Source organism: Hyaena hyaena, unplaced genomic scaffold (genome assembly GCF_003009895.1).
Source record: "Hyaena hyaena isolate Hyena2069 unplaced genomic scaffold, ASM300989v1 scaffold_80, whole genome shotgun sequence".
Lineage (NCBI taxonomy): Eukaryota > Metazoa > Chordata > Mammalia > Carnivora > Hyaenidae > Hyaena > Hyaena hyaena.
This window is the reverse complement of record NW_024080712.1, coordinates 2,304,602-2,328,578: the sequence shown is the minus strand read 5'-3', so window position 1 is coordinate 2,328,578 and position 23,977 is coordinate 2,304,602. Positions and strand designations below refer to the sequence as shown.

At 43.4% G+C, this 23,977-nt stretch overlaps 1 protein-coding gene across 2 annotated transcripts in view; it reads right to left on the bottom strand.

The window, feature by feature from the left end:
* ZRSR2 (zinc finger CCCH-type, RNA binding motif and serine/arginine rich 2) overlaps window positions 1-23,770 on the bottom strand; it is a 28,608-nt gene extending 4,838 nt beyond the window's left edge. Inside the window, exons 1-8 of one of the 2 annotated variants that reach the window (XM_039233916.1) lie at window positions 23,683-23,770; window positions 23,200-23,279; window positions 19,661-19,739; window positions 14,714-14,822; window positions 14,431-14,517; window positions 11,512-11,550; window positions 10,814-10,932; window positions 5,739-5,952 (exon numbers count right to left, since the gene is read on the bottom strand). In XM_039233916.1, the coding sequence (XP_039089847.1) occupies window positions 5,739-5,952; window positions 10,814-10,932; window positions 11,512-11,550; window positions 14,431-14,517; window positions 14,714-14,822; window positions 19,661-19,739; window positions 23,200-23,279; window positions 23,683-23,723 (768 nt within the window). In that variant the 5' untranslated portion in view covers window positions 23,724-23,770. The other variant, XM_039233917.1, reaches the window with a different exon arrangement.
* Between the last annotated feature and the right edge of the window lie 207 nt (window positions 23,771-23,977).

Sequence of the window (23,977 nt, the reverse complement as noted above, 5' to 3'; positions counted from 1 at the left end):
TCCATGCTGCCAGTGCAGAGCCTGCTTGGGGTTTGCCCTCTCTCTGATCCTCCCCAGCTTGTGCGCTCTCTCTCTCTCAAAATAAATAAATAAAACTTTAAAAAAAAATCTTAAAAAGAAAAATGAAGGAAAAGAACCACCCCCAGTCATCATCGGCACCTTGTCCAGGGTAACACTGCCAAAAGTAGTTATCATTTGAAGATTCCAAAACCCAGATATGATACCACTTGCAGCTCTATTTAAGGCATGCTTCAGCACACGGCAGCATTGCAGGCCCCAATGATCAAATGATCCCTGTTGATTTAGATGCGTTTTTCATAGACATGAAACGCTTCAAACATACATAAAAACACAGAGAACAAAAATCAACCCATACATAACACCACCCAGATTCAACACTAAGGCTTTCCATTTTTGACTAAGAATGTTTAAGTATGCAAAACATGAAAGACCCAGTTGAAACCCCCTCTGCCTGTTCTCCCTCCCCCAATGCATGGAAGAGCATTAGCCTGAGGCTGGAGTGTCCTTCACACTCCAAATGGAAACGCATGTGCACACACACACGTCTATATGCACACAGACAGGCACATACACATATATGCATGCCACAAAATACATAGGTATATTATGTACAGACAGGTCTATTATGAATAAATGGGTATGCTTTATGTGAATATATGGGTATATTTATATTTACATATGTAAAGAAACTTGTATATGTATTGACAAACGATGTAAAGTATTGCTTTGTACAATTTTTACACAAATAGTGTATATTTTACATTCTTTTTTCAAGGTATGATCACACAAACATGACTCATTTTAACTATATGCTGGATAGATCCCATTATCACATTTATTTAGCTACTCCTTTCATGATAAATATCCAAGGTGCTTCCACGGTTTCATCAACAGTGCTGCAATCTGCATCCCTGAACGGGTCTCCCTGGGTACGATTTCTCTGGTATGCATAACTGGTATTGACTAGGTATTGACAAACTGCTCTCTGAAGTGGTTTTACTAATGGGCACTTCCTCGCCCAGTCTTGGTATTATCAGAATTTATAACTTTTCACCTGACAGGTGTGAATAATCTCATTTAATATGCACTCTTCTATTACTCATCGGGTTGAACATTTGATCATTTGCCTTCAACAATGACAAATCTGGACACACAGATAAACGGAACAGAACAGAAAGCTCAGAAATAAACCCACGATTATATGGTCAATTAATTTTCAACAAAGGAGGCAAGAATAAGCAATGGGGAAAAGACAGTCTCTTTTATGAATGGTGCTGGGAAAACATGCGAAGGAATGAAACCGGACCACTTTGTCACACCATAAACAAAAATAAACTCAAGATGGATGGAGGAACTAAATGTGAGACCTAAAACCATAAAACTCCTAGAAGAGGAAAAAAAAAAATCCTAGAAGAGAGCACAGGCAGTAATGTCTCCGACATCAGCTGAAACAACATTTTTGGAAATAAGTCTCCTGAGGCAAGGGAAATAAAAGCAAAAAACTATTGGGACTTCATCAAAATAAAAAGCTTCTGCACAGTAGAGGTAAAAATCAACAAAACTAGGGGCGCCTGGGTGGCTTAGTCAGTTAAACTTCCGACTTTCGCTTAGGTCATGATCTCGCGGTTCGTGGGTTCGGGCCCCGCGTCGGGCTCTGTGCTGACTGCCAGCTCAGAGCCTGGAGCCTGTTTCAGTCTGTGACTCCCTCTCTCTCTGACCCTCCCCTGTTCGCGCTGTCTCTCTCTCTCTCCTAGAAATAAATAAAACATAAAAAAAAAAAATCAACAAAACTAATAAAAGGCAACCTGTGGAATGGGGGAAGATATTTGTAAATGTCATATCCAATAAAGGGTTCATATCCAACATATAAAAAGAACTTATACAACTCAACACCCCAAAAAACAAATAATCCAAGTAAAAATGGGAAGACAGGGGCACCTGGGTGGCTCAGTCGGTTAAGTGTCCAACTCTTGATATTGGCTCAGATTGTGATCCCACAGTTGTGGGTTAAAGCCCTGCATCGGCCTCCACGCTAAGTGTGGAGCCTGCTTGGGATTCCTTCTCTCCCCCTCTCTCTGCTCTTCTCTGCTCGTGCTTTCTCTCTCAAAAATAGATACTAAACTTTTTAAAAAATAATAAAAATTTTTAAAAATGGGAAGACATGGGGCACCTGGGTGGCTCAGTAGGTTCAGCATCCGACTCTTAGTTTTGGCTCAGGTCAAGATCTCATGGGTTTGTGAGACTGAGCCCTGTGTCAGGCTCTGTGCTGACAGTGTGGAGCCTGCCTGGGATTCTCTCTCCTTCTCTCTCTGCTCCTCCCCTGCTGTGCTCTTTCTTTCTCTCTCTCTCTCAAAATAAACATTTTTTTTAAAAAAATGAGAAGACAGGAACAGACATTTCTCCAAAGAAGACATCCAGATGGTGAACAAACACACGAAAAGCAGCTCGACACCACTCATTATCAGGGAGATACAGATCAAAACCACACTGAGATACCACCTCACACCTGTCAGAATGGCCAAAATGATGAAGAAACAACTAGTGTTGGCAAGCATGCAGAAAAAAAAGAACCGCTGTGCACTGTTGGCGGGAATGCAAACTGGTGCAGCCACTGTGAAAGACAACATGGAGGTTCCTCAAAAAACTAAAAACAGAATTAGCATATGATCCAGTAATAGTACTACTGGGTATTTACCCAAAGAAAATGAAAACACTAATGTAAAAGGACACGTCTGTTCATAGCAGCACTCTCAACAATAGCCAAATCATGTAAAGAGCCTAAATGTCCATGAACGGACGAATGGATCAAGAAGATGTGGTTTATCTATACAATGGAATACTACATGGCAATGAGAAAGAATGACATCTGGCCACGTGTAGCAACATGGATGGAACTCGAGGGTGTTATGCTGAGCGAAATAAGTCAGGCAGAGAAGGACAGATACCATATGTTGGCACGTACAGGAGGATTAGGAGGAACTTAACGGAGGACCGTGGGGGAGAAGAAGGGGAGAAATGGTGGGGGAGAGGGAGAGAGGCAAACCATGAGAGACTCTTGAATGCTGAGAACAAACGAAGGGCGGATGGGGGGGGGGGGGAAGGGGGGAGATGGGCATGGGGGAGGGCACTTGTGGGGATGAGCACTGGGTGTTATNGGTGGGGGAGAGGGAGAGAGGCAAACCATGAGAGACTCTTGAATGCTGAGAACTGAGGACTCATGGGTGTGGGGGGGAAGGGGGGAGATGGGCATGGAGGAGGGCACTTGTGGGGATGAGCACCAGGTGTTATATGGAAACCAACTTGACAATAAACTATTTGTTAAAAAATAAAAAAATAAAATGTATAATAAGTCAAAAAAAAAAAAAAGATATGGTTTATCTATACGATGGAATACTCCATGGCAATGAGAAAGAATGAACTCTGGCCATGTGTAGCAACATGGATGGAACTCGAGGGTGTCATGCTGAGCGAAATCAGTCAGGCAGAGAAGGACAGATACCATATGTTTGCACGTACAGGAGGATTAGGAGGAACTTAACAGAGGACCGTGGGGGAGAAGAAGGGGAAAAATGGTGGGGGAGAGGGAGGGAGGCAAACCATGAGAGACTCTTGAATGCTGAGAACAAACTGAGGGCTGATGGGGGGGGAGGGGAAGGGGGGAGATGGGCATGGGGGAGGGCACTTGTGGGGATGAGCACTGGGTGTTGTATGGAAACTAACCTGACAATAAACTATTTGTAAAAAAGAAAATAAACATTAAAAAAGAAAACAGTTACCAGAAGGGAGGTGGGGGAGGGGCAGTGGGGGGAGCGAAATAGGTGAAATGGGGGAAGGGGATTAAGAGTACACTTTATCTTGATGAGCACTGAAAAATATATACAATTTTGGAATCCCTATACTGTACACCTGAAACTAACACTGTATGTTAACGATGCTGGAATCAAAATAAACTTAAATTTAAAAAAAAAGACAAATAGGACTTGTTTATTTAATGGTGTAAGAAGGTCTCCAAATAATTGATACACATGTTTAGTTTTTATTTTCAGAATGAATCTACATTATTACAAATTTGTTCTAGAGTATTTTAATTAGAGTATCCACAGGGGCAGATCCTAAGGATAATTTCTAACCCCATCCTTGGCAGGAGGACCGAAAGGCCTGTGGAGGCCGTGTCAGTTACACCAGCAACTTTAGAGATCATTTAACCCAGTGGCTCCCAAGGACCCATTAATTCTCCATGATGAAGTCAACGTTTTGGAAATTTTCTTACTAAACGCCTTTCCATTTAGAACTTGCAATGTGATTAGCACGAGCGTGGCTGATAGAATTCTAAACCAAAGCAAAAACCACAGCACGGCTAGTGGGTGCAGCCTGTTAGAAGGAACGCCGGGGTCCCCACTAAGCAGGAGCACTCACAGAGGGGTACAGCGCAGGGCCCCCCAGATGGTCCCACAGATCAGCCAGCACTGATGCGGTCCCATTCCCTCCCTTTCGGGATAAGGCCGAGGCAGGAAGAGGGCATTGACACGCTTGAAAGCAGGGCTAGTCAAAGCACACGGACTCCTCGGCGGCGCTTCTAACGTGTGCTGTGTGGGGCCGGCCCTGGCCCTTCCGCTCTCGTGTTCGCTGCCCGCGCCGAGAAGTGGCATGAAGACCCTAAGGGGCGCGCCACAGAAATATAAGGTAAAGGGCCTAAAATATATAGTTTTTAACTTTTGCACTCAATGGACGGCAGTGGAGCTCTGCCTTCCGTGAGTGCTGCTGGGTGCTTACAGTGGCCCTGTTCCCGGCCTGGCCCCGTCAGTGCCAACCAGCAGGGGGAAGAAAAAAAAGCATTTTATTCCTTTTTTTCCCCTTCAAATTGTGGGGCATTTTCCCCGCCCTCACATAGCAAAATCATTCAGGTTCGGATCTCATCAAATCACAGATGAGCTAGGAGGCCTCACTATGCTAGGATTCAATTCCTGGGTCCTGAGAGCAGCGGCTATTGACCTCTGCCTTTATTCTTGCCTTTAGGAATCTTTTCAAAGAACTATGTGTAATCTGAAAGGCTCTTTTTCAGCCAGTGCGCTGCACCACAAGCCATGATTTGAGGGACACCATGTTTAGTATTGAGAGTACTGAATGAAGAAGAACAATGTCAAAAAAAGGAATCAAGGTTTCTTTCCTTGGGTGGCTCCAGAAGACCGAATAGGTTCCTTGGATGGAGGCTGCAAGCGGGCACCATCAACGTGATGCGACCAATTCAGTAAGTGGTGTTCCACTGCATACACCGCGGCTCTAGGTGAGACCCACTCACCTAGAGGGGAGTGAGGGAGGGGGCGCATCCTCCGTCACACGCAGCCTCTAAACCAACGCTGGGAGGGCTACGTGCGCGATCTTATTCTGGGAGTTCACGGGCTGCGAAAGAGTTAGACCATAAAGGTACTATGAACAGGTGAGAGATCCTTCCATCCATCTAGACCCAGGCATCCAGGAACCAGCACACCAGTACAGTCAGGATTTCATGCAGTCCCTCTACTGCGCAGGGCCCGAGGGGGTGGTGGTGAAGGAAGTCCCATGTACTGAGCGCCTGGGTGCCCAACGGCGGGCTGGGTGCCGCACCAACGCGCACACCCGGCCCAGGCAGGCAGCCTGCGCCCTAGCACGCGTGTCCCACGGGGCACTTTGGTGGGAAGCGAGCAGCCCCCTCCTTCCTGTGCATCGTGCACGCCCACCTTGAACTGGATCACTTTCCCCACGTTCTTGAACTCGGGAAGCACGTCATCATAGAAGTCCAGGAACTGCTGGTAGGTCTCCTCTTCACTGTACTCTAGACTCGCATCAGGGTCATAGTCGTCCCTTCTGCACTGCTCCATCCCGAATGTCGTAAACATGCTTTTAATCAGAAGTGTGGGGCTCGAGGATGGGAAATTGTGTTTACGTGAGCACCTGCATACCAAAGGGAGACTTAAATGCAGCAATCTGACAGAATATCAAAAGCTCGCTTTATACTCTGGGACAGAGACCCAAGTAACTAGGTTGTTTCCACTTACTTGCAAGACAATAAACCCTATCCAGACATCGCATTTCAGTATCTAACCTGTTCTAAGACTGACCAATATACTTGCTCTCATGAAGATGTAAAGTGGGCAATTATTCCCAAGTTCATATGCCACTCAACCGCCTTTTGGTGACGTTCACAAAGGCGCCTACGTGTGAAAGCGCAGGAAAAAAGGAGGCCCGCTGCCACGACGGATTGTGGTGACAGGCATGAAGATACGGGACGGGGGCCTCAGGAGGAAGGGGAGAGCAATATGATCCTGGTTCTAGACGATCTTCAACTAAGTCCGTGCCTAGACAGTAGGGTACCCTAAGCGTTTCGAGCTAACGCGATACTTCAGTTTCATGTGTGTATAAGCATTTCGTGGTTTTCATGGCATTCTTATATTCCTTTCTGTGATCCTCACGACCAGTCAGGACAGTCGGGGCCAGTATTTCCCCCACTCTGTAAAGAGGGAAGCTGAGGCCTAGAGAAAACCACTTATCCGGGTCACATGGCTGGTAAAAGAGGGTTCACGAGATCGGAGGTAGCCTACAGTCTAGTGCCCGTTCCCATTCTGGTGTGATGAACGCAATTAGTTTTCATGTAATGAGGAGGGTAACCATTAGGAAGGATATTTTTCTTTTCACATCTTAAACTAAATCAGGTTAGTTTATATGAGTCTATTTACTTCCTTCTCTGAAAATGAGGGGGAGAAATGTAGTTCAAGGTTCCAGATCATTAAATTCTCCTATTAGGTTTCTACTTAAAAAATTGGTGGAGACAAAGTTTTCAGGAAAAAAAAAAAAATCCCTCCAATGTAGGAAGAAAAAAAGCTGGAGACCAAGGCAAGTGTTAGAAAAGTCAATGGCCTTGAAATGACTACATGTTGAACTCCTACTCACTGTCTCACTGTGTGCACTGGGGGAGACAACGGATACAAAGTGCCCCCCATACATCATACCCAGTTCAGAGATGCGCAGTGTCCATTAACATGAAATGTTCAAAGACCCTCCTAGATAGATTATTCCATTAGAGACCTTGTGATGAGATCCATCTTCCCAAGGAGGGCTACCGGCAGCACAAAGAGTGAAAGTTCAACCTGACTACAGTGTTCGTGGTGAATCAGAATTTTCCAAGTACAAAGCACATAGAGACTTCACCAAGGAACCAATTGAACAAGGTTAAAATTCTGCTCATGAACTTGGCTCTAGTTCCCAAGGTGTCAAATGAGCATTTGAGTTTTGGAATAGAGCCAAAGTCCCCATCTAGGGAAAATCCCCACTTGGCCTGGAGACAGTCCATACAACTGGAGTTCATTCGGGGTCAGCCCGATAGCTCCTACTGAGATGTCAGCTAAGACAAGAGCGATCTGGAAAGGCAATCTAAAGGTGTGGTACCAAACCTGTGTGATTCCCAGAATCGCCTGGAAAGAATGGAGATTTCTCAGGTTGTTCCAGACCATCTGTTAAGATCTCAGGATGGGGAACCCATATTTTCACAGTAACTCTCCCCACCTGATTCTAAAGGTCAGCCATGTTTGGGGAGCCATGGTTTAAGCAGTGCTATTTACTTATTATGCAGTTAGTGGAGGAGAATAAGACTGCCACAAAATCACATAATAAGATACTACCCTGGCCCAAGATCAGCCTGTGAACCGTGTGGTCTCCAGCTGCCCCCTCAGGTGTAGCCAACTGACTGCACCTCTTTTTCCCTTCCTGGGGGAGCACTCAAGGTTCTCACTACCTCTGTGCCTCACAGAATCAAGTTACATGCTGAAATTAGGCTGCGACCATTTACTCGGTCTCTGTAAGAAACAGTTTTGGGAAAATTATGTAAGCAGCTGTTAATAAAACATCTGTCAAAGTGACTGTCCATCTCCTTACTCCAGGTCTTTAAGCAGTATTCCATGGGAGAAACATGTAGAATCTGATGCCTGGAAAATCTCTGGTCTTTCCAGAGATACCACTCACTCTTCCTTTTTTGGTAAGAACTAAATAGGCCATTATCTGCCCAGGCTATGTAACAATCCAGGGCCAAATGTACTGCACATTCACAATAGCTCGCTTTCTCCTCCTTTCCTTTTCATTCGGTAAACGTAGTGCAGAGTAGATTTCAAGCCCTGTTTAAATCACTCCTGGAACTCAGTGAGTTATAAATAACTACTCTGATAAATAAGTTTTATTTTTCATCAGCAATTATGTTTTCAGGAGGGAAACAAAAAAAAACAAAAACTAGAACTCCCCTCAAAGCTGTGACTCCAAGAAGTATCAACTCCAGAAAGGTTCTAGAATTGAACTGTGTACTAATTATAAAAACGAAACCACAGAAGAAACGCTTAGGTTATAGAAGTGTCTGTCTGATGATGGGTCAAGCCTCAAGAGCAAAGAACAGCTGTGTGGTTCTGGAGCAAGTCACTGCGGCTCTTTGTAGAAGGGGAACAGCTTCATTGTCTGCAGGGATGGTGCTGGATTTTGAAATTGCTCCTTGCATAGAATTTGCTTTCACAATTCATCACTTGAATGATGAAAGTACCCAAATGTTCTCAATTTCATGCGCCAAGGAAAATATTAAGAAATGTTCACAAACTAATCTGATCACTGCCAATTATCTCCTTGAAATGATTCTCAGGGCTGGGTTTTAAAAGCCTGACAGTCAGGCAGAGGAGGACAGATACCATATGTTTACACGTATAGGAGGATGAGGAGGAACTTAACGGAGGACCGTGGGGGAGAAGAAGGGGAAAAATAGTGGGGGAGAGGGAGGGAGGCAAACCATGAGAGACTCTTGAATGCCTCAGCAAAAACTGAGGGCTGATGGGGGTGGGGGGGAGGAGGGGAAGGGGGGTGATGGGCACGGAGGAGGGCACTTGTGGGGATGAGCACTGGGTGTTATATGGAAACCAACCTAACAATAAACTATTTAAATAAATAAAAATAAAAAATAAAAGCCTGACAGTCTATTCTCCTTCCCGCAAACAAGTAGTGCCAGCTGATTTCCTGAAATCATTCAGGCCGTCTCCCCTTTTCTCATTTTTGCCCATCGAAAGGAGAATTCAGAATCACATGAGCAGTCTTCAAATTCAAGGAAATGCTAGAGATACATCATAAATGAGGAGTCCGGCAGCTAGAAAACCTTAGATGCAATCTGGTTCGGCTACCCACATAAATGTGAATGTGTATCGAGTCTCAACTGTCCTCTTTGGTGGGAGGTGTTTAAGATCAATTATGACTATTTCTTGACGAAATTAAGCAAAGGTTCAGCAAACACTGTGAAGGTACAAAGGGGAATCAAGTCTCTTCTCCTTTCCTTAGTTCCTAGTTCTTCAAGAGGAGGCTTTCAGTACTGACCGCATCCTGTGAGCCCTTTTACAGATATTCTGGGTTTACACAAGCCTAGCTCTAAACTGCAGAAGGAGCCACACCTCCTTCATCAGTGGCTCCCAACCCAGGATGCATGAGAAACGTCTGAGGGCCTTTCAAAAGTAAGGCTGCCCAAGTCTCACAGATTTACTCAACTTGAGGTAGGACACAAATTTTTAAAGCTTTCTAGAGGATTCTAATGTGCACCTGGGTTGAGAGCCATTGCTCTTAAAAAATGTAAAGGTATGAGGGCTTACATGACAAATGAAAAATAAGAGAAAGGTCATATTTTCAAAGAAGGAAATGAAACTCATGGTTGGATAATTTTTTGAATACAATGAGCGACAACATAGTTTTCTCATTAAATACATATGAGTTTGCCTTTTCATATCCTGCTCAAGATTAAAATGACACTAAGAAATAATTAGCTCTCTTCTGCAGAACGTTTAGCAATAATCAGATTTTGTCTTGGATAGATTAACTCACCATTATGAACTGTTTATGTACTTTGAGTTGTTCATTCATGACTAAGACAAATTATAAAAATCACCAATGCCTCCTGGCATATACTTTTTAAATGTTTGCTAAATGAATGAAGACCTTGACATTTAGTTCTGTTCCACATGAATGTCCTGTTGCGAAAACATTGAGTCAAAAGAGGCGGGCAACTGAGTGTCTCAGAAAATAAGGGCAACCAGGACAAAATGAAAACAGCAGCAAACACTAAAGACAGTGTGTGCTGTGTGCCCACCATGGCTCTTGTGCTTTCCCCACATGCGTTCCTTGCAGCCTCACAACCGCCTCCCTTTGAAAGGAGATACCATTTTTAATCTTGGTCTTACAAATGAGGAAACTAAGGCATGGAAGGTTTAAGTAACTTTCTCAACGTGACGGCTGCTACAGTCAGTTTCTGCACCCAGGGTCTGTTCTGGAGTCAGAGCAGAGAGGATGGGGAAGGACAATACTTTTCCTCACTCCCTTGGGTCCTTTCACGGCTGGCCCTCTGGGCAGCCAATGTTTAAAATTTTAATTAATTTTACTTTGTTGAGGCATGCCCATTTTTGAAAGCCTCTCTTGTGCACAGTGTCAGTCATTCAAAAAAAAGAAAGCCAAGCTACTCCAGTCTGTTGCGATCCGTCATTTCCCCGTCTGAGCCGTCCCACGCGGACCCACGCAAGCACAGGAAGAGAAGGAAAAGCAAAAGGTCTTGGCGAAGCTGCAAAGGAGGGCAAGGGACGCCGGGCTCGGCCAGGGTGCGGCACAGGAGGGGCGGTGGGGCTGCAGAAGCCGCCGCAAGGATGCAGCTGGCGCCTGACTGTGGACAGGCCAGACTCGAGCCTGCGGTGCTCCCTAAAAGAGAACTCAAAACCCTTGACGTTTCGATTCACGATAAAGCAAAATTAATTACCTATCTCCAAATCTGCACGCTCCTGTTTTACTGTAGAATGGACAATTAGCCCGGTCTTTCTCCATTATCCTTAAGTCCATGGGTGGTTCTGGGTTTTGCCATGTGGCACCATTTTCCAACTGTTGAAAATAACCATGACTTTACTGGTGGTGTAAAAATCCACGAAGAACTTGATGTTTCAGAAGTATCCAAATATTTTGGCCAAAAATACAAAAAACCAAGCTAAGAATATATACATTTGGGTTATAACACGCAAACAACTGTCTGGAGACACGCAACGGGGTGGCTGCTGGCTTCCGCTCACTGCCCGCAACGGGCAGCGCTGTGGCTACCAGCAGCAGTCGCCAAGGCTTGCCCCCTGCCCATCCGTTCTGAAGAGGGTCAAAGGACTTGTCGGGGAGCCACCCAAGGGAATGTTAAGCTGCTCTATTTTGGGGCAACAGCGTGTCATGTTGCCCACACACACTTTAAGGACTATAAATAAGCACCATCCACAGGGCTGATCCGATACCATTTGCTTTTGTTCGTCAGAAAACTCCCGCTGTTGTTGGCGCTGCTCTGAAGAGTCACAGAGCCACGAGAGAGACTCCGATATTCAGAGCTGACCTAAATAGCTTACCACAAAATTAACGTTACTAGAACTGTTTTTATAGAAGTGTTCACTGGTCTCGAATTCTGAATGGAAGGTTTAAAAATACCTCAGATTCAGCCTGCTCCAGCATCTTCTGCACAGCTTCCTACAAATGGTGCAAACACAGGACTAATGAAAACGTGCAAGTCAGGAAAGTCTCCTCTGGTTTCTCTGGTTAAGAATCTCAAGTGTAACAATTAAAAAAAAACCCCAACAACAAAAAGAAACCATACACACAAAAGGCTTCGGGTTCTAGTTTGCTCTCTACAGCACAGATCTTCTGAAAGGCCTTCAAAGGACACATGGTTGAGAATGTTTATTCAAAGAGGACACTGAACAGCTCACAGTGCAAAACACAGTCTTATAAAAGTTTCACTAACAGTAATGTTTAGCATATTTGGTCATACACACCACATTCTAGCTTTTAAGAGGAGCGATCTAGTATCAGTGAATATTACAAAACGCAATGCTCAGATGAAACATCATCCACACTTAACAGAGGTTAAATTATGACATGAACAGTAGTAATCCAGGCTGATGACAAAATCTCAAACTTTTTGGAAAGGCAAAGGAAATCCTGCAATAAACCATTCTAATTCTGAACTCGCTGCCATTTAAACAAAACATTTTAAATTCTTCTTGACAGACCTCTCTTCCCCAGACCCTGAGAGCATGACCTAAAAGACTCGTCCATTCGGCTGTTCGAGAACTCTGCCTGGCCTCACGGAGTGGGCTTAACAGCTCTAGCTCTTCCCTACCCCCGGCCAGCTGGCCACCCCCACAGCTTGTAACTGGTGCTGCCGTTTGCTGGCTGTTCCGACTAACAGCCTAAAAAGTAGAACTGGAATTCCTCTCCTTTTCCTTCCCCTCCCTGTCCATTCAATCTCCAGGCCGGAGTCCCACTGACTCGGCCTCCACACACCCCAGATCTGTGTCCTTCTAACGAAGCACTCCCTTTGTCGAAACCATCATGTCCTATCTGGAACAGCAGCCTTCTAACCGGTCACTCTATACCCACTCTTGCTTCCTTGGGTCACACCACAGCTCCCTGCTCCCTACACACACCGCCCCCCCCCCCCGCCTCCTTCTTTACACTACAGTTAGAATGACCCATTAAAGGTACAGATATAAATTAAATGAAGTCAAACCCTGCTTAAAAACCCTGCAATGGCTTCCCATTACACTAGACATAAAACCCAAACTCCTCTTCCCAATCTAGGAGGCCTTACATGATCTGACCCTGCCTACCTCCCTGACTCCCTCCCTAGTCCCCGCTGCTCTCTGCTTTGTTCTCTAAGATTTCAAGCACCCTGACATTTTTTCGTGCTCAGGTCTCTTCCCTCCGCCTGGATACCTTCTCCCCAAGATCTCTACACTCAGGTGTCAGCTCAAACATCAGCTCCTTAGACAAGTTTTCCTTGATGAAGCAATCTAAAGAAGTACATCCCTACCCCTAATCACTATCACATGGCTCTGCTTTCTCTCTTTATAGCATTTACCATGATCTCATAGCACTTAACATTATTTTTTGATTATCTGGTTCCCCCATCTAAAAAACTCAAGGAGAACAAGGACTGTCTTTTTCACTGCGCTATCTCCATCTACTAGAAAAGTACACAGCACACAGCAGAAACACAGATTGCATACGTCTTTATACATGCTTAGAACCTACTTCATTTTACGTGCCTTTCTGTAATGGCTCACCAGACTTTCTTTCAAACAAAAGATTTTTTTTTTTTTTTAAAGAAGCCTTAGCTTTTATCTGATGCCAGAAAGACCTCAACTGACAACATTCTACTGTTAAAATGGGAATCCATTACTCTATAAAATAATGACAAGCTCCCACCAGTTTTCCTGCCCTCTAAAAACCTAACATGGTCTCCTCATCTGTAACGCAGCTCTCAAATAAGGGTGTTAAATATTTGCACTGCAGTTAACTGAAGGCCAGAGACACAGAAAACAAGGTTCATGGAGGCTGCTTCTACCCTATCACAACTAGGATAAACAAATCCATTTTTCTCCATGATAAGGTGACTAACTACCCACTTTTAGGCTATTCAAACTTGGGGACATGATAGAAAAGATACATCCTGATGAATCAGTCAAGGAATGATGAGCTGTGGGATCTTGTAAATAAATACACAGCAGTAAGGAACAGCAGCAAAATACATCAAAGCAATCTTTAAAAGATCCTGGAAGATAGATACACAGACTCTATAGATTTCTTTCTTTAATGAGTGACTATGTGTTAGCTACAATGACCTTTATAGCCAAGTTGGAAAGGGAGTCAAGATTTAGCAACAAAAAATATTTCCTAATTCCTCAATATCTGAGTTCATGTGATTTCTTTCAATCATTTCATTCTTGCTAACATGCCATAAGCAGTTAAGTGTCTCATTTACTAAATAAATGTGGAAACTATACAAAATATTCTCTAAATGAGTCAACCCGTATACAACGGAACTTGAGAAAAACACTGGTGTGAATGTGAAGGGCCAGAGCAAAAAACACTTGCACTAGAGTGGTACAAAGTGTAAAGCAGAGGCCAGCTGCCTGTTTTGAGTAGTAAAACCAGAAGATTTTATTGGAACACAGCCACAACCATCTATTTATGTATCATCTATGGCTGTTTTCATGGCACACCAACAGAGTTGGATGTTTGCAAGAGAGACCACGCAAACCACAAAGCCTAAAATATTTACTCTCTGGCCTTTACAGAAAAAGTTTGCCAATTCCTTGTATAAAGGGGAAGATAGGGAGTTGCAGGAAAATCTTAACTTAAGGTATGTGCCACTGCACAGACCCAAAGAAGAGCATCATAAGGAAACTGTAGTGTGGATCTATACTAAAAACAGGGCTCTTCCTCAACAGGAAAACGAAGCTCAAGCCCCGACAGGCCTACAGCTCATTCCTCAGCCCCAGCCCCGCCCCGGTGTGCGCACTAAGAGGATACGCAGCGCGTTTATCCTCCTGTGACAGGAATCACCTCTCTTTCTCTCTTCTCCTGCAGCTTCTGCTCCTCCTCTTCTCTCTCTTTTCTCTGCTGCTCTTCCCATTCTTCCTTTAACTTTCTCTTTACAGAAACAAGAAAAGGAAAGGTCATTCTTTTCACTCGCTTTTTAAAAACATTTAATGTACACGGAAGGAAAGTAAATGCAAAGTTTTCCCACTGGTAAAATGGAGAATATCCATTCTTTTAAGTTCAAAATCTGTAACTCTTGGAGTTATTTTGGTTAACTAGTCAGCTGCTTATCTGATGATTACCATACCTCTTGTTCTTCTTGCCGTTTTCTAGCTGCCTCTTCCTTTTCCTTCTTTATTCGGAATTCCTCTTGCGCCTTCTGCTCCCGAAGCAACCACGCCTCGTGTAACTTTTGCCTATGAATGTAATGATGCAACCAAACAAAAGAAATGAGCATTAATCTACAAATACACCCACTGAGAGCAACATGATGAAGCTATCACGAAAGATATTTTCCAGAAAGCAGTTAAGTGGGAAGAAGAACAGAAGATATGAGTAGCAATCTTGGAAAAGCACTACATCTCAGTAGCTCTTTTCCTAGAGGGTGACGGCTAGAAGTCACTACGTGCACTTGTGATACCTGTGACATCTTTTACATAGAACAATGACACTACAACTTTCCCTTTAGGTTGACCGTTGTGATGTGCAGGCATCAATAAAGACGCCAAGTTTCAAAGCACCACCTAGCTTTTCCCACTCAGAGGGTCCTAGCCTTTCTCTTCTATGCATTTTACAAGTGGCAATGCCAGACCACATCACTATGAACACCTGTCGCCTGCAGCTGTGTATCTTTGCACGGCTAGTCTAGACAGTTATGAGGCTCCTGTGGCTTGCCCCACGCACCTAAACTGCTCAAAGAAGGGAAATAAAACCATACCTGATCTTGTCTTTAAAATAAAGCTACAGGTTTTGAGATGACAAGCAGTTATAAAAATAAATGAGCAGGTGTCTAATTTTGTTAAAATGCCCGATTATAAAGAGTGATATTATCTTAAAATGGCAAGCGTCTCAGATGTCCAATAGCATTAAGTTTCTAACTGAAAGATGGGCTGCATCTCAAAAGTTCAAAAGCCAATCAAGTATTTATTTATTTTTAATTTTTATTTTTGAGAGAGAGGGAGAGAGAGAGAGACAAAGTGTGAGCGGGGAGGTGCAGAGAGAGAGAGGGAGACACAGAATCCGAAGCAGGCTCCAGGCTCCAAGCTGTCAGCACAGAGCCCGACGCGGGGCTCAAAGCCAGGAATCGTGAGATCATGACCTGAGCCGAAGTCGGACGCTTAACCGACTGAGCCACTCAGGTGCCCCATGATGTTTAGAACCTAGAATGCCATTTTGCCACTGAATTTGTAAAAGAGAGGTGAGATACAAGAAATGGTTCTGTATTACTTCAGCAACGTCAGAAGTTAAATAAGGTTTTATGTCTAGTCAGGGGCACCTATTCACGGTATCAAATACCCTATGCGAAAAGAGAGTTCATTTTTAACTACAGATTGTAAAACACATCTTTTACCCATGGTAGAGACAGGCACACTGCATATGTCAACATTCTGGTGCCCGTCGTAGGTTACGTATAGATGTTTCAGGGTGTAGGACTCTAATTTATGAATCTTTTGAGGAATGAAGTGTATATCAACCAACCCAAAGTGCATATAAATCTAAGACCTCAAATGTAAATGGCACAGACTTTACAGTCTAGCAACTTGAATACAGTGTTGAGAACTAGGACTGCAGAGCTCTGGTCACTTAAGTCCATCGAGCTGCTGCCCCAGGAAGCCTGGTGCAGACTCGAGCATGGCTTGCATGGCTTGCTGCAGTGGAAGGCCTATCCTCAGACTGACCCCCAACAACACCCCCCCCCCCAACCACGCAAATGCCCGAGAAAGCTCAACACTACCAGGGAAATGGTCTATTTGCTCTAGCCAACATGGGATGATCAGCCCCTGCGCTCCCTTTCTTGGAGCATTTACTAGAAAGGGCTTATGATTGTGCATAAATGTCTCTCTCCAGGGCCCGAGGGCCGTTCACTGGACATGCAGTCTTTAAGAAGGATAAGGCCTCTGTGTCCCAGCCTCTGTAAGAGGACTCCTGAATTCTCTGCCTGTCTGCTGACAAACGCGGCCAGCCTGGTCACATTTACACTCATCGACCCTTTGTACTTCTTCACCTCTACAATTCTCCTGGGCCCCGTATTCCTCCCTCACTCTCCCCCCTGCACAAATCAGAATGGAGCTCAGCTCTTCCCCCTACAGTCAGGAGTAACAGAACACAATCTGTTCTCACCGCTTTCATGTCTGCCTGTGTTATTCTCTGATGCTTTACATCTGCTTTAAGGCAGTACATAAAGCCATACGATAGGGTCACAGAATTAGTTCTCTTGTTTTTCAACAACATGGTATCATCAACTTGTACAGGAACAAAGACCAAAGGAACACAAAGATCTGTTTATGTGATTTAAAAGCAGTGCCTCAAATAAATGGGAAAACAAAAAAACGACTTCCCTATTTAATGCCATGTACATTATCTTCATTGTAACAGTGATCTAAAACAGAGTTATTACAGCACCTCCTATCTGCTAATGCGAGGTTAAGTGTATACATCTGCCGTCTCATTTGGTCTCCCTAATTCTAGGAGGTGGGTACTATGATTGATGTTATTTCCATTTTATCTCCAGATTTAAGATGAGGAAATGGAAGCTAAGACAGACAAGCACCTGGAACACAGCCAGTAAGCAGCAGGGCCCCAGCTGCAGTGCAGTCTGGGCTCCATCGACTGCATGGCCTCCACCACCACTACACTTTCTTTTTGGCATTTGGCTGAGGGCACCTGTTTATGTGCCCTGGTGGAGAGCTGGAATGAGTTACAAGCAAAGAAACAACATTCCCTACTAAAGACGCTACGAAAGAGCTAGAGGGGGTCTATAAAGTTTTTTTTTACTCCATTTAAAAAATACTTATTTTTTTATTGTGGCAAAATATACATGCCATAAAATTTAGGATTTTAACCATTTTTAAGTGTACGGTTGAGCAGCACTAAGTACATGCACATTATGCTGCACAACTTGGAGAAAAAGAAAAACTACCCCCTGAAAAATATTAAGGAGGAGAAAATAGAATATATTCATCATCTTGGGATGGAGAAAGCCTTTTACAGTCCCGACACTGAGGCCAGATATCACAATGAAAGCTCAGGACGGGAAGATCAAACTATGGCGAGTAATAGTAATGCCATAAGCCAAGTTAGGACTGATGACAAGTGAGAAAAACCTACATCATACATTCAGCACATAAAGGCTCGATCTCTCTTTTTTTAATTTTTCTTTACATATACTTTTTTAAAATTTATGTTGAGAGAGAGCATGCATGCATGCAGGCACATGAGGAGGAGAGAGAGGGTGGGAGAGAGAATGCCAAACTCTTGCACTGTCAAACTCATGACCTGAGCCAAGAGTCAGATGCTCAACCAAATGAGCCACACAAGCGTCCCAAGGATTAATAGTAATAACACTGCTTACACAACAAACTTTAAAAAACTGTATCCCAAAAAGAAAGGTGTAAGACTTAATCTAAAATAGGTAATAAAATATATTTTAAAATACTCAAGCTTACTGATTAAGAAATGTCCATTTGAAACAATGAAATACAACTTTCACGACAGGGGGTTTAAAAATTGATGCCTAGTGAGTGAAGGTATGGGGATATGGACACCTCGATTCACAACCGGTAAGGGCTGCACTGGGATGGCCTTTCTACCCAACCACCTACATTTTACATGTACTTATCCTCTGATCCCAACAATTCCATTTCTAGGCATTTTCTTGAGTAAAAAGTGGGACACATACCGAGGATACTTAAGCGTGGATACTCATGGCAACTTTTTACTGAATTGTAAAAAACACCTAACTATAAATTTATAATAGGAAATAGGAAATTCATAGTAAATAGTAAGTGAATGTTATTTAATAGCAAATAACCTAAATGTCAGTAGAGAACCATAAATTACGAATGAAGAATTATGCTACGTTAATACAAGGGACACTATGTTGCCACTGAAATGGTTGAATCAGGTATCTGAATCAACACTGAAACATAGGCCCTGGAGCACCTGGGTGGCTCAGTAGTTAAGCATCCAACTTTGGCTCAGGTCATGAACTCACGGTTCGGGAGTTCAAGCCCCACGTCAGGCTCTGTGCTGACAGCTCGGAGTCTGGACCCTGCTTCAGATTCTGGGTCTCCTTCTCTCTCTGCCCTTCCCCTGCTCATGCTCTGTCTCTGTCTCTCAAAAATGACTAAAGATTTTTTAAAAATTGAAATATAGGTCCTATATATTAAGCAAAAAAAAAGCAATTTTAAAAATGCATAAATATCCTCCCATTATAGAAATAAACATGTACAGTACATCTACACGCTTCATTTTTTTTATTTCAGAGAGAGAGAGAGAGAGCACAAGCAGGGAGAAGGGCAAAGGGAGAGGGAGGGAGGGAATCTTAAAGAGACTGCACGCTCAGCGCAGAGAACAAGATGGGGCCCAACGCAGGGCTCAACACGAGGCTCAATCCCATGGCTCTGGGATCATGACCTGAGTAGAACAAGAGTCGCAGGCTCAACCAATTGAGCCACCCAGGTGCCCTGACTTACGTGTTTCTTTTCTTTATCAAAAAAAAATTTTTTAATGTTTACTCATTTTTGAGAGACAGAGCATAAGTGGGGGAGAAGCATAGAGGGAGACACAGAATCTGAAGCAGGCTCCAGGCTCTGAGCTGTCGGCACAGAGCCCGACGCAGGGCTCAAACTCACGAACCACAAGATCATGACCTGAGCCGAAGTCAGACGCTTAACCAACTGAGCCGTTCAGGTGCCCCCCAACCCCTCTACACCCCCGCTTACGTTTTTAATGGTGGCTATCTTCAGGTGTGCTGAATTCATCGAAGCCCTTTCATTTTTTTACAGTTACTTCAATTTCTCTTTCAAAAACATTTATAAATTAGCAAAAAATAGAGAAAAATACTTCCATTTAAGAATAATGAGAACATCTAATTTTAGTCTCTCAAGTAGAGATTGACATAGTTTATCCAGGGTACTTTATAAGACCTATGTTGCATAAGATGTTATATAGAAGACCTGTACTAGTTCATAAAGACTTATAATATTCCAATAAAACAACTGGGTTCATGAGGAAGTGCTCCGTCACTGCTGACCTCTCTATCTCCAACAGCATCTCTTCTTCTAGGTGTTGTTCTTCAATAAAAGCATCCTCCTCCTCCTTCTGTGAGAGTCCTAAGGGAATTTAAATGTTTTATTAAACGATCTGAATATTGTAAAACCTTGGTCAATGATTCAGAAAGAAAAAAGAAGATAAAATCTAATCTTTACAATTATGGTACGAACCTGTTTTTAAAGCCTTCTAATAATAAAGGCTCTAACAATAAAGGCTTCAACCAAATTTGGAACAATTTTGATACCCAAAAAGAACAATAATGGTAGATAACACATTAAATTAAAAAAACTAATTGATGCTTCCATAGTGATACTCAAAAAGGAGGCGGGGTGTGAGAAGGAACATTCATCTTTACAGAAGAATGGCAACGAAAAAAATGTTGAAAGACTTAAGTAGTAAAGCCATCATTTTTGCAACCCTCACTGTAAGAACGATTTAGAAAAAAATGCTGGCAACACTGGATGAAAGCTTGTTGGCAAGAAATCTATTTATACCATTTTGAAACATGAGCGCACAGATAAGTACTAATTAAAGGGGGAACACCCTTTACAATGGAGCCATCTGGTTGGTGACACTTTGACCACTCCTAGCATTACTAAGAGGGGAACGATGTGACATCACAGGCCCCCTGATGGGTGCAGTGACAGCTATACAGCATCAGCTTTGTATTATTTGCCACAAGGAGTGTAACTGTAAGCTAATCAAAAGATGTGCCAATCCAGAAGGAGGGCATTACACCAGCCAACTACCGTGGCCTTTTCACAATAACCAGTTTTGGATTGGGAATGTTCCAGTATGGCTAGTATATCACAACTGAAGTATTGTTCCTTTACTTGGCTACAAGTTTGATATTGTGGTCTTTATTCTTAGGAGATGCAGGATGAAGTATTTAGGGGTGAGAGGTCATGATATCTGCAACTGATATGCAAAGAGTTCAGAAAAAATGTATGCCTATGTATCCATAAAGATCAAGAAAAAGTATAGCAAAGTGTTAACAACTGACAAATCTAGATGAAGGGTTCATGGAAGTTTATTGCAACATTTTTTCAACTTTCTGTACACTGGAATATTTTCAAAATAAGAACGTGGGAGAGTGTTCTTCATATAATAAAAACTCATATCCTTTCCTATTCAGAATTTAAATCTGAGGAAAAAAAAAAAAAAGAGGAAAGCTGAAGTAATCCTAAGGAAATATAACAGAAGATCTCAGGCTTAAAGGAAAAAGATTTTGTATCTCTCACACATATATTGAGTAGAGGTCTAATCAGAGGCACACCCAGTCCTAGATAATTTACTTAAGCAACTAAAATTATTATTTCAGCACCTGAAATTAAAATAAGTAAAAAAAAATTAGGGTAAGTCCTAACTCACACAGAATACTATCAGATTATTCAGATTATTAAATGATCTAATGTACAGGGAGGGCCTTCCAGAGAACCTGGCACCAGGGCTATGACTGATTGCCTTACAGACATATGCCCTCAGAGCAGACATTGCCTGGGCACAGATGATGCTCAAAATCCTGTTGCCTGACTCCCTCAACCCCTCGATACTCCCCAAATCAAGCTCATACTCCTCACAGGTGATCATCACTAACAGTGCCAGGTGTAGCGTTTGTTCTCTATGTGCAATCAAATATATGCAAGGATATATATAAATATAGTAGATCTAACTGTATTATACATGTAACTATATACACTGGAATGAGACAATTTGCTTTTTATTCTTAATGTCACCTTAGTTTCTGACAAGGCAGCTCATTTCAGGCTATTTCGAGTAGAGATGGGTGCTAAAGAGGCTTTCTGTAAATGAGAGGTCAATATTCCAGAAATTTCCACCACTCAGTTTCCAACTCACTCTCACAGCAATTCTTACAGAATATCTATTCTAGCCTTCTGGGTATTTGTGCATCCAATGTGTGCTACAATTAACAGCAGTGTTTGGTAGGCCACGCTATTCATGAAGCGCCACTAATTAGGAGTTGGAGTGGGCCAAAGTAGGGGCAGGAGTCCAAAGATGAGTGCTTAGTCTTGGATCTGCCATTAGCTATATAATCCTGACCAAACCAGTGACTGCATCCTTCAAATGATTGAACTGCCAAAGCACATGACCAGCTTGCCTCTCCACAAAGGCTCACTCTGAAAGCACTTTGCTAAGTCAAAGGGGGGAAAAATCAACACAATACAAACAACAGCTCTAGGATTTAAAACAGGGAAAGCAGATTAAGAAGTTTAAAAAAAAAAAATTATGTTGGAAGAAAACAGGTTAAGTAAACAAGGTAATGTAGCTGAGATCCTTAAGGGGGTGGGGGTGGAGTTACACCAGTAACTCCAACCTACCCTGTTTTTCCTTTTCATCCCTGATGCTTTATCCTACATCTTGTGCTTCAGTCTTGAATGAATAAAAGAGATGCTAACCTAGGTTGCAGGTAAACACCCCACTCTTCACATTTTAAATATTCCAATATTGTTACTAAAATAATTACTGGGCAACTCCAATGGTAAATAAAATGTCTAAAGCTATGCTTCCCAAGGCCAGAGAGTCTTAGTTCCTTGAGGCCATTGCGGTGGACTACAAGAATCGTCTAGCTACATTTCTGCAATATATCCAAATGTGAAATCATTACATCTTACCTGTAAAATACATCTATCAATTATAACTCAAAAAAAAAAAAAAAAGAATTGTCTGACTAATCAGTACTGTGTTATATGATTTTTAGAACTAACTTAGTACTATTTTCATTGTATCAAGCAGGCAGGTTTAATATATAAATGTTAGATTCTGCTATGTGAAGGACAAATGACACTACAGCCAGGATAGATGAAGGTGCCACAGTATTTTAATAGGAAAAAACAAACAAGCAAACAAAAAAAAAAACCCTGGTAAATAACCACAAGGCAACAGTAGTAATGGCATTCCACACAATAGGAACCGTATTCATGCTGTAAGCTTGTTTCACATCATCCCTAACATCACATTAATGTAGATTTGAATTTTTCTGGATGTGTAATTTCACTAGGTTTTATTACCCCTGAAGATATTGTTTGATAGTCAAATTAGAGCTTCATATCTAGTGTTATGCTTATATATATTTAAATGACATTAATAACAATCTGAGTCGACAAAGCGTCTCTTGTGTTAAGTTTGAGAAAAATTTGTAAATGTCTAAACCCCTCGAGTCCTGCTGGTTTACAAAGGAAAATATTCACCGAATACTTACTATGTGCAAGGGCTGTGCTAGCTGCTGTAATTCATGATGCCTGCACCTGTAATATTAGATACTTCATAAATACTTACACGTAATCAGAGGTGACTCACCATGACCTTTCCCCCCCCTTTTTCAGGATGTTAACATCGTTTCTGAAGTGGGTCTAGGCTAACTTTACTTGGAAGGCAGTAGCCACAGTAATTTTTCAGCGGACACGGCACTCGGCTTCCTTCTGGCACTAGGGCTTCAAGCGAGGACGGGAGCGGAGAGAGCAAATTCTTACACAGAAAACAGGCTGAGGCATCGGTTACCTGAGTCTCTCAATCGAGCGAGTTCCTGCCGCCGTTTCTTTCGTTTCTCCTTCTTCAGGGCAGCTCTGTACTTTTTGTGGCTGGAAGACAGAGACGCGCACCCGCCAGCATCAACTGACTGCACCTGCCGCGCTGCCCGAGTTCTCCCCGCCCGCGCCGCCACCTCTGCGCCCAATGACAGACAGCAAATCGCTCGGGTGCCCGGGAGTGCAATCTTGCTTCCCGTGTTTTAACCACAGAACACGGACTTACTATCGCCTCGCCACTCCACAAGCAGGCGCCAGGTCTCTTCCATCCCGCCACCTGGTCCCCTCCTCACCTCCCTGGACCCACGGACGCCGGTGACACTCTGGGGCGCGCCCGAGCGGCCACGGTGGCTCGTACCTGGCCCGGCTCCCCTCTCCTTCCTGCCTACACATCCTCCAGGTCCAGCCTCGGCCAGCTGTGCCCTCTTCTCAGCTCATCTCCCCCAGTCCAGCCTACCTTGGCTTCTCCGGAAACATTATCTTCCCGGGCGCCGCCATGTTACCAGGGCAGCCACGCCCCTACGAGCTGGCCGGAAGGGGCCGGCTTACGAGAAAAGGAGCGGCCGCGCGCAGGCGCAGGTCCCTCGAGGCGTCCCGGCGGAACAAAGACTGAAGGCGGCTCGAGGTGGGGGGGGAGGGGAGGGGTTCCGATAGGCGGCCGGTCTTCCAAAATTGCACAAAGAAATGTGTCTTTCCCGAAAATTCCTACCGCTCCCTGAAAGTAACTCTAACCTCCTGGCGTTTCCCCAGTA